At 62.4% G+C, this 14,524-nt stretch overlaps 1 protein-coding gene across 1 annotated transcript; it reads right to left on the reverse strand.

Moving 5' to 3' along the window:
* Nucleotides 1-370: 370 nt before the first annotated feature.
* Nucleotides 371-11,914, reverse strand: Prom2 (prominin 2). Its single transcript, XM_027919814.2, has 23 exons — nt 11,674-11,914; nt 11,084-11,133; nt 10,526-10,728; nt 10,313-10,433; nt 10,007-10,070; nt 9,675-9,764; nt 9,156-9,358; nt 8,770-8,844; nt 8,004-8,067; nt 7,671-7,830; nt 7,251-7,403; nt 6,326-6,449; nt 5,781-5,872; nt 5,584-5,668; nt 3,776-3,922; nt 3,419-3,490; nt 2,607-2,699; nt 2,425-2,484; nt 2,138-2,212; nt 1,890-1,958; nt 1,104-1,193; nt 788-894; nt 371-434 (listed from the first exon to the last, which is right to left on the reverse strand). Exons 1-23 carry the CDS (start codon nt 11,912-11,914, stop codon nt 371-373), a joined length of 2,502 nt encoding a protein of 833 aa, XP_027775615.2.
* Nucleotides 11,915-14,524: the final 2,610 nt, after the last annotated feature.

The following is a 14,524-nucleotide window of genomic DNA, read 5'->3' on the forward strand; positions in this document are numbered from 1 at the left end:
AAGGGTGGAAAGGGAACAGGCAGGATGGGGCCAGGGAAGGTGGAATTGGGGGACAGCCCAGGTCTGGGGCCAGCTTGGGCTCTGGGGCAAGAGCTACAGAAGTCCTCTAGTCCAGGCTGAATCAAAGTGGGGGGACAGGCAGTCCCAGGGGGCACCTTGCCCTGTTAGGAAGGAAAGAGTGCTGGGGGGCGGGGACCAGGGCTCCCGCCTGTCAGATCCACTGCCGAATGGCCAGAGCCGGACCCAGACGCCACCAGGTCCCCAAGCCTCCCTGCCCTCTTGGAGACCCCTGGTCCTAGCCCCTTTGCTCCCCACCCCTGAGCCCCCAGCATGGAAGCATTGAGGGGTGGAGCAGCTCACCTGCTGGGTCCTATAGCTTCAGGGAGGTGACCCGGGGGATGTGGAAGAGCTGAGTCTCCTCAGAGCTGGTAGAGCTGCGGCATAGCAAAAGGAAAGTGTCCCCAGAACAGAACCCCAGCTCCCACACAGGGACAAACCCAAGTCCTGATGTTCCTGCCTCTGAGGCCCTCCAAGAGAGAGGAAGAGTTTTAAGATGCTATGCTTGGGTGGATGTGTTACAGTAAGAACGATGTGGGGCAGACATAGGGGAGGACTTCCGGGCCACGGAACTCCTTAGTGCATGTGTCTCTTCAGGCCTAGACTATGATTCTTCTCTGCCAGGTTTCAGGAGTAGGTAGGGCAGGGGATGAGGGCCCAGTGTCTATAAAGACTCCTTCCTGGGCCTCCAGTGTCCCCCCTGACCCCTGAGATCCTGGCAGCCCCTCACCTGAGGCGTTTCCGGATGGGACGGAAGTACTTGGAGGTCTTCACAGCAAAGATGATACTGGGGATGAGGAAGAAGGTGCACCAGGCCAGGCAGAACCAGAAGGCGTTCTGGAGGGGTGTGAGGTCGGTCAGCTGGCCGGGTGGCCTTCCCAGCTGCTCTGCAGCCTCCGCACTGGCTCAGCGAGGGGCGGGGACAGCTGTGACCAGCGCTGGGAGGGCAGGGAGCAGGCCCCGGGCTGGGGGCGCCTCATGGCCTGCTCACACTGCCCATCTATGGGGCTCGATGTCCACGGGCCCTGATGAGCCGGGGCACTCACCCAGGGGTCGGCCACCATGTCACACAGGATCACACGGCCATTGTCCAGGGCTGTGGAGAGGGGCTGGCAGGTGGCGATGCGCTGAGTCACCTGTGTTGGCAAAGGAGGCGGGCACATGTGGAGACCCCTGCCCCTCGGGTGTGTGCCTCACATTCAGCAAGAGGTGGACAGGGACATTCAGAGGTCCAGGGACATGGCTGTGGCCCTGCACACCGTACACAGATGCGGGCAGCGGCCCCGGGCAGGCACAGGGTGCAGGCCCAGAGATGGAGATGCCTCTGCTCCGCTCCTGCCCTTGGTGCTGGGGCTCGCCCGTGCTAGGCCCGCCCTGTGCCCAGCACTGAGCTCTCAGTGATCCTCGGTGGACAGCCAGCACGTACATGTGCACGTGCAGGCACACAGGACCTCACCTGCTCGTACACACATGCATGTGCACAGACCCACTCAGGCCAGGCCAGCGCCCTGTGGCCAGTGCAGAGCCAGGACAGCTCTCAGAGGCTGTGGCCAGCGGGCGCCTGGAAGAGGAGGTGGGCTTTGACCACAGAAGGCCAGGGGCACGGCGTGGACGGCACGTTCTAGATGGCCAGGACCCTCCCAGCTCACACTGGCGCTGGGCAGAGGTGGGTGGGCAGAGATCAGCCAGGGGTACCGATGCCAGGTTTGGGAGTTTGGGTTCAACCCTGAAAGCCTGGGGCACCTCCAAGGGACAGGGTGACCAGCTGCTGCCCTGGGTGTGGGTGACCCTCAGCTGCTCTGAGGCCAGGCAAGGTCCAAGCCCCCACTCACCTCCTCTCTCACCCAGGCCAAGTACTGCGAGAAGTAGCTCAACTCCCGGCTCAGGAAGCAGGCACTTTCCTGCAAGAAAGAGGAGGCCCAGGCTGGCAGGAGGCCCAGGAGGCCAGGAGGCCAGGAGGCCAGGAGGCCCCTGCCCCAGGCCTGACACCCTCGGGGCAGGATGGGCCTCCCTGGGAGCCACCGTGAGGGTTGGGTTAAAGGAGAGGCTGGGGTGGAGCCCGGTCCCCAGCCCCACTCACGTTCATCAGGATGCGGGCGGCCCTGGCAGGCAGCTCTCTTTCGAGGTCAGCGACTTGGCTCAGGACGCCCGCTGTCTGCAGCTGGAGGGAGAGGAGCCTCAGCTCTGTCCCCCTCAGGGAGCAGGACAGCAGCCAGCCACTCCCCACAAGTCGCCGCTCACCTTAGCAGGGGGGTCAGCGCCGAGGACCCTGAGGCTGAGTGGTGGTCCCCAAGGCCCCCCACCCCACCTCCTTCCCACCTCACCGCGGCCCTCCCTCTGTCTGCAGCCCACTGCCCTACCCCTTACGGCCACCTGAAGACGAGGGGCAGCGGATTCCAGGGCCCTGACGCTGAGGTTGAGCTCTGCCTGTGCAGGAGAGACCATGCTGGTGGGGGAGGGTGCGAGGGGTGGACGTGGCCCCCGGGGCCTCCCTGCTCCTCACTGCCCTCTCCCGGGCAGGCCGCAGGCCCCTGGGCCTCAGGACTCACCACCAGGTTCTGTTGGGGGACAACCTTCTCCCGATAGAGATCTCTAAGCCCATGGGCCTCCATTCTCAGCTGCTGCCCCAACGAAGAATTGCCCTGAGAGTGGACAGAGATCAGAATGTCCCCCACGCCCCGCAAGACAGGCTCTGCCTGAGAATCCTTGACCCAGACTTTCCACGAAGGGGAGGTGGGAGTGCTAGGATCAGAGGCAGAAGAGGAGACTTCCTCAGCTCCAGGGAGACCTGTGCCTGAGTTTTAGGTCTGCCCCTGGCTTGTGGGGCACCCTAGTCAGCCACGGGACCCTTATCAGCTATGGTGGCATCTGCAGACACCAAGGGACGCTCCTTGCCTGCCCACCAAGCTAGGTTGCTGCAGGGTCTCAGAGATGTCTCAAAGAGAACTTCCCAAACTCTAAATATTTGTGAATACAAAATGCCATTTCTTCCCCTGGAGGGCATCTGTCATGGTGTCCCCACCACACCTGTCCCTGCATGTTCCATGACAGGCGTGTGCATAGGATACCCATGATATCAGGCCAGTTACCTCATTTGATCTGAAGCAACGTCAGTCCTTTTTATAGATAAAGAAACTGAGGCTCAGAGAGGCTGAACGACTCACCCGAGGCCACACAGCCAATTGGTGGCGGAACTTGAGTTGGAACAGATGATGCAAAGCCTCCAGCCCAGTTTGAGGACCAGGAGCCTCAGCTGTCACTGGTGAGGGGACCCTCAGTCCCCTGCCTCTGCCCTCATCCCCTCTCCAATGCAAGCATCCTGGCCTCCCGCACCCTCGGGCCTCCTCTGCCTGCTTCTCACCTGGGCCTGGGCCAGCCCCTCCAGCTCCTGGGCCAGCTGCTCCAGGTCCGTGTTCACCACAGGCCTCTGGATCTGAGGGCAGACGGAGAGGCCACCACGAGGGATGAGTGCTGAGGCCCCTGGCGACATTTCAGACATTTCCCAAAACAACAACAGAAGGAGGCGCCCTCTGGTGGAGCCCAGGCAGAGCTGCCCAGCGCGGGCTGCAGGGGGCTCAGCACCAGGAACAGCGCAGGGGGTGGGCCCAGGGCGTGGCGGCTCCCAGCAGGGAGGACCCCGGAGCAGCTGGGAGGGTTGGGAGGTGAGGGCCTCTCTGAGGCCCCTCCACCCTGCGGGGACCTGAGGGCCACTGTCCACCTGCACGAGGAAGGCCTGGTAGTGGACTTTCTCCAGCCCACTGTTCTGCAGCGCCTCCAGGTCCCGGTGAGCCTCCGGGCTCAACAGCTCCAGATTCTGCACATTCGGCTTGAAGTTCTGCAAGTTCTGCTGCAGGCTGTGGGTGTACTGGGGGAGGAGGAGGAGGATGGGGAGCACGCCCAGGTGGCAAGCCAGGGTCCCAGACGCTCCCCAGGCTGGCGGTCAGCGGTCACCGGCCCTCAGGACCACCAGACGCACCCCGCCCCCTGCCAACCTCCTTGCACACTCTCCAGGACCCAGCCTCTGCGCTGCATCTACTGGCCACCAGGCTGCAAGCACAGGCCTCCCTGTCCATCCGGCCCCTCTTTTTCACATCTGCAGAGTTGAGGTCTTTTCAGGGCCCGAGGTTCTGAGATCACCTTTTTTTCATTTGTCTACTTGTCAGTTGCCATCAGCCCCCGTGACCGTGGGACCTCGGCTACCTACTCTAGACACAAGCCCCTGGCATTAGAGCAGAGACTCCCACGTACTGGCTGAGGCCCAAGTTTGTGGACTACAGGAAGGAAGGAAGGAAGGAAGGGAGGGAGGGAGGGAGGGAGGGGGACAACTGCATTTCCAGGAAAGATCCTTGGCCTTTTCCTACCATCACGGCAAGAGATTTAGGGCTCATGAAAGTTCAGTCTCAGAGTTTAACAGAGAAAAACTGAAACCAGACAGGGGGGTTCATCTGCTGGACGATGCACAGCAAATTAGAAAATGCAGTCCATCTCTGCTTGCTACTTCGCCCAGGCTGCCCCCTCCCCGTGACAGAAAAGCCCTCACCTCCTAGGAGGGGGTCTCAGTATGGGGGGTCAATGCAGTGGGCCCCAGAAGGCTCGCCTGCCTCACTGATCTCTTCATAATCAGCTGTCGCTTTCTTCCTTGAGGACGAAATTTCTAAGGTCACCTGGGTCAGTTGCCGGGTGGACTCTGAGGACCTTAAGTTCTATCTCTTCCCTGAGCTGGACCCTTCCTCTCCCAGGACCAGGCCTGAGACCTCTCTCCCTGGAGCCAGGACTTCCAGCCAGCAGGGCAGGGGGTCCCCTGTGCCCAGGGGCCATCCTGGCAGCCTTCACCCCTGGGGCAGTGCCCCTGGCCTCTCACCAGGGTACGCCAGCTCAGTGGACCTCCTTTCTGGGTAAAGAAGCGGACAGGGGTGAGCTGAGGTCTTAAGCCAGCTGTCCCAGGTCACACAGCTTAAGGCTTGGAGTTGGGACTGGGCCCCATGGACCGAGAACCGGGGTGGACCTGGGAGGAGTTGGGGTGCTCTCGCGAGGAAGCAGAAGCAGAAGTCAGCCTGCTGCTTCCCAGGGCAGCAGGGGCAGGCCAGGGAGGGGTGTGGGTTTCCTAGGACACGCTCAGAAATGGCTCCACCTCCCACCTCAACTAGGCACCAAGGGAGGCAGGAGGGGAGGTTCACAGCCTCCACACATTTAGAGCCATGTTCTCAAAGTACGTCCCCTCTCTCGTGAGGTGGCATTTTGGTTTGTTCTAGAGCTGCCCCTGGCCAGCATGGGCAAGCCTCTCCACCAACTTCCTGTGTGACCTCTGGCGAGCGAATGCCCCAAGTTCCAGGGGCCACAGGGAGAGTCCTCGGGGTCAGGCTGGCCTTGGGCGCTGGGCAGGGGCCTGGCTCTAGTCCTGGGCCAGGCCCCGAGCACCTCAACCAGTCTCCCTGGGTTCCCAGCAACGGCGCCTGCGTAGAAACGGGACCTGAGGAGGAGTATCTGCAGGAGAGGTCCTCACAGCCTTCTGGAATGTTCTCCTACCTGGCTGATATCCAGGTACTTCTCCAGGTTGTAGGAGTCATCCAGCTGCAGGACCTTCCAGAGGGCAGCCCCTTCCCTGCACTGCCTGGGGGAGGGTGGACACAGAGGAAGGGAGCTGGTGGCCACAGCACCCTACGGGGACAGCCACTCTGCCCTCCCCGCAGGCCCTCCTGCCCCCAGCCCAGGCTCCCACTCACTGATAGGTCAGGAGGACGCTGACGTTCTTCCTCAGGCCGAGAAGGTGGGACAGGTTCAGGGATGGGGGCAGGTTCCCCGGGGTGTCTGCAAACTGCGGATGGACAGGGGGACACGGGGGTGAGCGTGGTGGCAAGGCTGCCCGCTCCCCTGGGCCCACCCTGGCAGAGCAGGCTGGGGGGAGCATCTCGGGGACTCCAGACCCAGGGCTGGCCTGTAACCTGAATGAGCCCCCGGCCCCTCCTGGCTGGGGCGATTCCCATGCCTCTCTGGGAGGGTGGTGGGTCAGCCCAGGCCAACCCCCATCTCACCACCGAAACGCACCCAGGGCCCCAGGCCCCGGGCTCAGAGTGGGAGGAGGGAGGGGGCCAGGTGTGAGTGGGACCACGAGGTCCTTGTCTGGAGGCGCACGGGTTCTCCCCCGTCCTGTCCCCTGGGCCTTCCTGTCTCTGTGCCCACTCTGCCCCCCTCTCTCCCTCTCGACCCTTCTTCTCTGCCCACGCCTCCCTCCGCCGGCTCGGGGTCCCCGGAGCGGTGACAGGCCCACCTGGTAGAGCTCCCCGCTCTCCCAGCTCCGGCACACCAGGGTCTGCACGTTGCCGCCCACCAGGAAGGTGAGGAAGACCAGGAGGATGAGGGGCGCGGCGAAGAGGAAGCTGAAGCCCACCCCCCTGGGGAGGGCGAGGGGCAGGCTGAGGGGGGCAGGGTGGCTGCCCAGGTCAGCCCTCCGTCCCCAGCCACACCCCAGGGCCAGCATGGTCTGAGTGGACTGCAGGGCAGAGTCTTGTGGGGAGCAGGAAGGGGGACTGGGCCTCCCGGGAGGTCCCTCCTGGTCCCACTGCACCCCACCTTGTTGTTGGGGTCCTGCTGGCCCTGGCAGCCTAGAGAAGGGGACGGCTGTTGTGTGCACAGAGCCAGGTCTGCCTGGCACCTAGTGCCTGTGGAGGTGGCCCGATCCAAAACCCAGCCTTCAAAAGGGGTCACCAGGCACGGCTGGCCAGCAGGAGCAGCACCCCAATGGGCTGTAAGGACTCTTAGACCAGGTGCCACTGACTTGTAGGCTCTTTTGTGAGACTGCCACAGCCCCACCCAGGCTCTGAGGCTCGGAGAATGAAACATGCGGTGGAGTCAGCCCCCACGCTCCCGAGGGCTGTCACCCTTGTGCAGTGAACAGCCTGCCCGACTGTATGCAGCAGCACCCTCTTAGACAACAGCTAGTGTAGGGAAGGTGGAGAAATAGGACTCTGCCTTGTGTTGGCGGTGCTGCTGCCTGGATCCTGAGGCTCTGGTCTGAACCCAGTGGGAAGCACGCCCCCTGAGGACCTCAGTTGTCCCTGGTGTGTGTGGGTGCGCACGGGGAAGTTTTCTGGCCATCCTTCCTGCTCTAGTGCAACCCCCTTATGCAGATGAGGACACCGAGGCCCATGGCTGGCCATTTGCCCAGGGTCTCCCAGGAAGTGGGGGCTTCTTACACCATGAGGAAGCGGGCTCCAGCCCCGCCCTTGGCTTCCGGTTGGCTGGGGTCCTCTCTGGCAGACAGTCCCCAGATGCCCAGGCTGAGGCCCAGCAGGTTACAGGCCACCACGAGCAGGACCACACAGCACAGCACGCAGCCCACCGTCCACCTGTCACAGAGGGGTTGGAACCCTGGAGGGGCTGGCACGGGACCCAGGGCTAGAGTGTGGAGGAGCAGGTGTGGATGCTTCCTGAAGCCCTGCTGCTTAGGTCCCGGCACACAGCGAGGTAGAGACACGGAGGCCCGAGGAATCAGGGGTCCTGACTTAAAACAGGCAGAGGTGCAGGGCAGTCAGGGGTGGCGGGGGCTAGAGGTGGGGCTCCAGCAACAGAGAGGCCGGACACCCACCCTGCCCGGCCCCAGGGCCCCTGGGTACCTGTAGGTCTCGTATCTCTGCACCTCCTGCAGATAGGGACGGCTGTTTTCTTCCAACTCCTCCAGGGCCCGGCTCCAGCGGGGAGCTGCTTCCAATTCAGGGAAGGCTTCAGCCAGTGTCCCCATGCCTTCTGGCTTCTGGGCCACCGCCTCCTTCAGATCTGCCCGAAGCCACAGGCTCTCAGGGGATGCAGAGGGCACCCAGGGGCCAGGGAAGAACCCCTGGGACCTACCGCGGGCCCACCAAGGAGGACAGCCCTGACCACCACTGCCCCACTCCTCTCCCCTGGAAGAGCCTCCTGTCTCCTGGAAGAGCCTGCCCCGGGGAGCTCACCTTTGATCACAAGCTCCATCTGCATGGCCACCAGGAACGGGAGGCTGTTGAAGGTAGTGTTCTCCTGCAGGAACCAGGGGGTTGGGCCTCCGACCCTCCAGCCGGTGTCCCAGCTTGGGGGTCCCAAGTCACCAGGCCTCAGAGGGCGGGCATCCCTCCCGGCTGCTCTCTGCTCGGGTCACAGTCCCTTGGTTCTCTTGGTCTCTGCTTCCGTCTTGCAAAGCCCCGTCTGACGGTCTATCACCCTTCTTCCCCAGAGACCCCGTCCTTCCACTCCCAGTCCCTTCCCAGACAACAGGTCACCTCAGCCATCCCCTCTTGTCCCGTCCATCCTGCACGGGACTGCCAGCCCTGACTCCAGAAGTTCAGCTCCAATCTGCCATTCCACCTCAGCTCCCACTTCCTTCTTCCCAGGACCTCCCACTCCAGCCACCTGCCTGGCTGACTCACTGTTTCCCCAACTCCAGGTTCTGGGTCACAGGTGCTGACTCACCGGCACCCTCCCCCAGGGCGTCTCCACCCAGGAGAGCCCGCCGCCTTGCGGAGCTCAGCCAGGGGCTCGCTCACCGACCCCCACCCCACCCCACCCCACCCCAGGCCTGCCTCCGTCAAGGACCGGGCGGCATGAGCCCCCAGCCCGAGGTGACAGGTGTGGCCTCAAGTCTTAGGTTCAACTGGATTCCCACTTCAAAACAGGTAAACTGAGGTCCCCGTCTGTGAGTGCCCAGGCAGGAAGAGGAGTCAGGGGGCCCAAGTGGGCGCTCACCTCCTGGACCATGTTGGAGAAGTTGGCCTCGGGGACACCCTTCAGGTGATGCAAGACATTATCCACAGGGGGCACCTGCAAAGGGGCGAGATGTCTAGGGAACAGCGGGAGGGAGGGGCGGGTGTCTCTGAGCCCTCAGGTGTCAAGTGGGGACGGCTTCAGCCCAGCTGCCAGAGCAGTGTGCGTGAAGTCCAAGGCACCATGTGTGTCCTGGGGAGAGCTCTGACTGGCTGCCAAGGTGAAGGTCATTGGCCTTGGGCTCTAGTGCTCAGGAGGGGAAGGAGCAGCCTGGGAGGGGACCAGGGCAGTGGGCCTCAGGAAACCCCAGGCCGTGAGGATGCTGGAGGGTCCCTTCAGAGCCCCAAGCCTCTGCCCCCGGCCTGCACCTGGGTGAAGTCAGCGGCCAGCTCCAGGGCTTGGGCCCGGTCCTGGGTGTCTGTGCAGTCCTTCCCGCACCCAGGCTGCTGCAGCAGGGCGAGCAGGCGGTCTCGGTGCTTCTCAAGAGCCAGCACCAGCTGCTGCTGTCCCTCCCGCAGCGCCACCGAGGTGCTGTTCAGGGCACGGAGCTGGTCCGTGGAGACCTGCAGGGCTGAGACCCACACCTGGCCTGAGCTGACGCCACAGCTCCTGGCCTCCGCAGCGGCTCTGCAGGAGGAAGGACAGTCCTCCCCTCTGGCCAAAGGGACCTGTGGTCATTGACCTTTAAGGTCACAGTGGAAACTGCCCCAGGGCACGTTAAACCAGGAAGTGGGCAGAGATGCCCGAGGACACGGGGATCTGGGATGATGGGATGGGGACATCATGGGTGGGGTAGGCCGCTGGAAATTCAGGGCCGGGTGAGGGTGGTCCTGCCCGGCTGGTCATCTGCTGGGCCCCACCCCATGCAAGGCACTGGCCCAGCTCACTCTGGCCCAGGCTGTGTACCGAGGCCAGCACCGAGTACATGGTGCTCCTGAGCTGGCTGTGAATGGTGGGGCCGATGCTCTCACCCATCCCTGGGGAACACAGGGCGTAGGGCATTCTCAGAGCTGGCCCCCAGGAGCTGAGGGTGACCCTACCCCCACCCCAATCCTGCTCCCCAGGTCCCAGCCCTGGCTCTGCGGGGTGCTGTTGGCTTCTCCACCCCACAGCAGGGGGCCTGCTGTGCTGGGAAGCCAGCTGGGCCATCCCGCTGTGACACGGTATACCAGGAGAAGGCCAAGATTAGGGCCCTGGGGCCTGCTGACGCCACTCTCACCGTCCAGCTCCTTCAAGACTTGCTCCTGGGGCACAGAGAACTGCTTAGCCACGGCCTCGAGCTCCTAGACAAACACAAGGCTGTAAGCCACTTTTCCTGTCCCTTGGCAGCCCCTTCTCTCCTGGGGACAGCACAGGGGCAGTTACTCATGTCAGCGACTCCCCAGCAGGGGGTGGCCACGTGTGCCAAGGAAGGGCCCCTTTTCCCCTTTGCAGGCTATGAACACAGGGCACCCCCTCTGCTCTGTCCTGCCTGGGCCTGGTGCTCAGGAGGCACCTGGGGACAAGGGCATTACTTGGTGCTCACCCCGGGGACATCGGAGACCAGGCCCCGGAGGCTGCGCAGTGTCTCAGGCACAGCTTCAACACTGGGCCCCATCTGCTCATGTGTGCGTTGGTTGGTGACAAAAGCACAGACCACACCAGCCCTGCGGGAGGAAGGCGAGGAGGAAAGAGTCGCGCGGCGTCCGAGGGTCTGGGCCACGGCCGGCCCTCCCGCCCAGCCAGGGCCGCTCCTCACAGCAACATGATGGTGGTCAGCAGCAGGAAGGCCATGAGCGTGCCACGCTCACAGGCCATGGCCTTGTGCTCAGTTTTCACACGGCCACCACAGCGCCGGCGACAGCGGCAACAGCAGAAGCAGAGGCCGGTCGTGGGCACTGCCACGAGGTAGAGGCCCGCGGTCACTGCGCACACCACGTAGCCCGCCTCGTACCGCACCACCTGGCAGGGCGGCAACGCGTCAGGCGGTCCCGACCCCCTCCCAGCCTGGCTTCCCCGGATGCAGAGGGAAGCGAGGGTGGAGGGCGTGTCTCTCTTCTTGGTGGTCAATGTAAGGAGGACACGGTGTCCCTCCCGGCTACCATCTTACAGATGAGAAAACTGAAGTTCAGGGAGGTTCCATGTCACTGCAGAGCTGCGGCTGGAACCCAGGCCTGCCACTGCAGCACCCCTGGAGAGGAGGAGGGATGACCGAGACCCCACCCTGGCAAGCACCGGGCAGAGGGGACTGAGCTGCCAGACGACCCCTCCTGCTCAGCCCCAGGCCCCACGCCAGCAGGTCCGCCTTGGTTCTCACCTCATCCACCTTCAAGGAGGACGGCTCGTTCAGCAGGGCCCTTACCAACTCTGTGGGGAAAGAGCCAAGGTGAAATTTCGGGGACAGCCACTGCCCTGGCCCTGCGTCACCCCTCCCCACTGCCAGGCCCAGTGGGATCTTTGAGGCCATCCTGCTGGGCCTCAGCGCTGCCCCAGGGGAGTCCCTCTGGGCAGGTTCTGGACCTGGAGGGGAGGCCGAAGCCCAGAAGGGGCCTGGCCTAGCAGCTCCCCTCCAGGTCCCACCCCACCCCTGGCCCTCTCAACCCCAGGTGCCACCAGACTCAGAGAATGAGCCAGGCCAATGTCATGTGCTTCTAACCCAAGGTCCTCCAGTTAGAGGAGAAACAGGCTCAGAGAGGGAAAGGGGCTTGCCCAAGGTCACACCAGAAGGTTCTGGAACTTTTTCCTAGGGTACCCTGCCCCCAGGACTTCTGGGAGGAAGAAAGCTGTCGGGATGCTGGGGACCCTGCCCTCCCCTCCACGTGCCCATGGACAGGGAGGCTGCTGGGGACCAGCGGCCAGAGGTGCACCAGGGGAGGAGAGGGGAGGAGAGGGGAGGAGCGCACTCACCCGAAGGGAAGGGGTTGAGCTGCACCACGGACAGGAAGCGGCGCACCATGCCATAAAGGGGGTCCAGGGGCCCCGGTGCCCTGACTTGGGGGGCCAGCCAGCGGGTCCTGGCCGCTGGGGAGAATGCCAGGCGCTCGGAGGGGCCGAGCGACGTGCAGTCCGTGGCCACCGGGGGCGGCAGACTCAGCGCCAGCCCCAGGCCCAGCCCCAGCAGGGGCGCCAGGAGGCCTGGCGCACGCATTGTGGGGTCGGGCAGGCGGGCAGCGGTGTAGGCAGGTCGGTCTCAAGCGGCAGAGTGTGCGGGCGACCACGGGGCAGGCTGTGCATCCTTCGGCAGCCTTCCTCCCTCTGTCCCTGCAGCTCTCAAACCGGCCCGACAGGTTTGGGCTCCGGAGCTACCTGGGCACCCGGAGCGTAGGACGGGCAGGGGCGGAGGCCTGGGTAGGGGGCAGGGCCTGGGCCTGACGCCTTGGGCGGTGGGAGGGAAACCTGGGTTCCCCTCCCTCCCCAGATGCTAGGCCAGGGTTCCGTGGGAGCAGGTTAGGCGGCAGGTGGGTGCCTCTGGACTATCTGGGATGGCCCAATTTCAATCTGGTAAAACAGCCACCCAGTGCAGCCTGCCCCAGGGGGGTCACAAGACCAGATGCACAGGCCGGGGAACCGGCTCACTTTCCCTGATCCCCTGGGGCTTGCTCTGTCCCCATGGGTCATGCCCAGACATCACTGCCAGGCCAACCTGGAACAGAGGGGCACCTGACAGGCAGGGTAGTCCCAGGAGGGGAGGACAAACCTAGTAAGGGTGTGCCCTTCTGCCCAGCCTTGCCCCACCCAGTCACAGAAAGAACTGATCCGGGAGATGCCCAGGGATGTGTCTCCACAGGTCTCCGTTTTGTCCATGGCTTATGCCTGGTGCCCAGAAAGTTGCCAGTGGCTGATCAGGTCCTGGGGAAACCTTGCTGAAGGGATGGAGGATGTCCTGGTGGCAATGTTCACACCGGAATCAGTCCCAAAGGCCACCCTGAGGAGCTGACAAGAGGAGCGTCTCCCACGACACACTGGGCACTCTTCAAAGTCAACCATGTACGGATGTCCCTGTTGACACCAAACTCGATGCGTTAATACATAACAAATAGCAGGTTCCGGAACAGGACAGGGCACAGGGCCATAGAACATGATCGTCTCTGGGAGAATCACGAGCGAATCTTGCTCATCCGTGTGTCCTCATTTCTGTGCATTGAATGCATGTGACTTGTGTTAAGAGAAGTAATAGGGGTCTGTGAGGTTTCACGCAGGTCCCTCCCCTGTCGGGAGCCCTGGGGGGAGGGGATGGCTTGGTGGTTTGGGTGAACTTGGGACCCCCCAAGTTCAGTCCAGGGCAGTAGCTCAGTACTGTTCTATGAGGTGGGTAAGAGGCACGGGGACTGGGGACCGCCCTTGATGGAGCTAGAGACGAAGAGGGGACTTAAGTTTGGTGTAGGGCTGGGCCGGCTACGACTTCCGGAGCCTTGCTGTTGCTTCCCATCGCAGTTTTCTCAGAGCTGGGGAGCAAGGGTGACCAGGCATGGAGTCCACTTAATAACGGGGTGCAGATGGGAAATGGGACCTCATCAAAGGGTGATTCAGAGATGAGGATCAGCGCTGTGGTCACACACTGGGGTGCCCTGGCACCTGGTAGAGTGGGAGCAGGCTGCGGGCTGGGGAGGTTCCTGTCCCGACTCTTCCCCTGCAGGCCTCACCCTGGTGGGTAGAGGGAGGCCCTGCCCACCTTGCCCCTGCCCTGCAGCCTTCTCCCCAGACTCACAGCATCTGTGCTACGGGCTCCTGCCTCCCGGAGGCTGCCTGGCCTCTCCAGGGCCGGTCTGCTCCTCCTGACTCCCTCCCGCTCCAGTTCAATCAGTTAGAAAGAATGTCTCCCTGGCGATCACTTTCTAACTTTAGCCCCGTCACCAGCAGGATGGAAATAGCTCCTGCCCGGCTCTATATAATCCACCTATGGGGAAATTAGTAACTGCCATTGAGGCTTTCTGTACTTTCTGCACACTAGTGGCCCAGAGGACCAAAATCGGGGGGCGGGGGAGGACCAAAATCCTCAAGGACTTGGGAAATAAGCAGATCCTCACTATTTACTGTCTCCCCTCATTACTATAATTAACCCCGTCACTGGCTGTTGCTACTGTTTTCATAGAATGTCTCTAATCATACTTGGAAGGCAAGATTGCCCAAAGAAGAATCACAATCACGCCAAGCCTCTTCCCCGGCCTGGGGGCACTAAGGTTGATGAAGACACCAAATTCACCTGTTTGAAAGGTGGAGAAATTGAGGCCTGGATAAAGAGGTTTTCCTGAGTCAGGGGCCAGGCCAGGAGTGAACGCCCTGGATCCTGATGGAACAACCCATCATCAGATTCACTGGTCAGCCCCGCCTCCTCCATCCCCAGCCTGGGAGAGCAGGTGGGCTCAGGCCCAACGGTGGTGAGGCTGCTATAGTTGAATGTTACATTCGCCTGAAGTTGAACAAAGATCATCCAACAAAAGCCTGTCTTATAACAGTGTTGGAAGTTTCCAGCAATTTCTCGGAATCTATACAACGGTGTCCTAGGTGTACTTGCACATCGCTGTGAAACTGGAAAACCATCAAGTCCATTAAGTCTGGCCACTGTAAGTAAGAGACCGTCTGCACAGAGATATTTTATCCTGGTTGGAGAATGGAAAAGTGCATGTAGGTCAAGAATAGATAGGAAAAAAGTCCCCAAACGAAAGTTCTGTGCATGCTGGGTGAGTCGGGTGAGGAATGGGTGGCCTCGGGTGGGATGGAAAGGGAAAAGACTCTTCAGCGAGTGGCCTGTCCCTGG

Source organism: Marmota flaviventris, chromosome 14 (assembly GCF_047511675.1).
Source record: "Marmota flaviventris isolate mMarFla1 chromosome 14, mMarFla1.hap1, whole genome shotgun sequence".
Taxonomy (NCBI): domain Eukaryota; kingdom Metazoa; phylum Chordata; class Mammalia; order Rodentia; family Sciuridae; genus Marmota; species Marmota flaviventris.

What these genes read in the sequence shown, in the direction of transcription:
- Prom2 (XM_027919814.2), bottom strand. Translation starts at nt 11,914, where the DNA reads ATGCGTGCGCCAGGCCTCCTGGCGCCCCTGCTGGGGCTGGGCCTGGGG. An exon ending in AGGGGCTGGCCCAGGCCCAG is followed by an intron (nt 2,700 to 3,418) that starts GTGAGAAGCAGG and finishes GTCCACTCTCAG; the next exon opens with GGCAATTCTTCGTTGGGGCA. An exon ending in TGGCCTGGGTGAGAGAGGAG is followed by an intron (nt 1,194 to 1,889) that starts GTGAGTGGGGGC and finishes TTGCCAACACAG; the next exon opens with GTGACTCAGCGCATCGCCAC.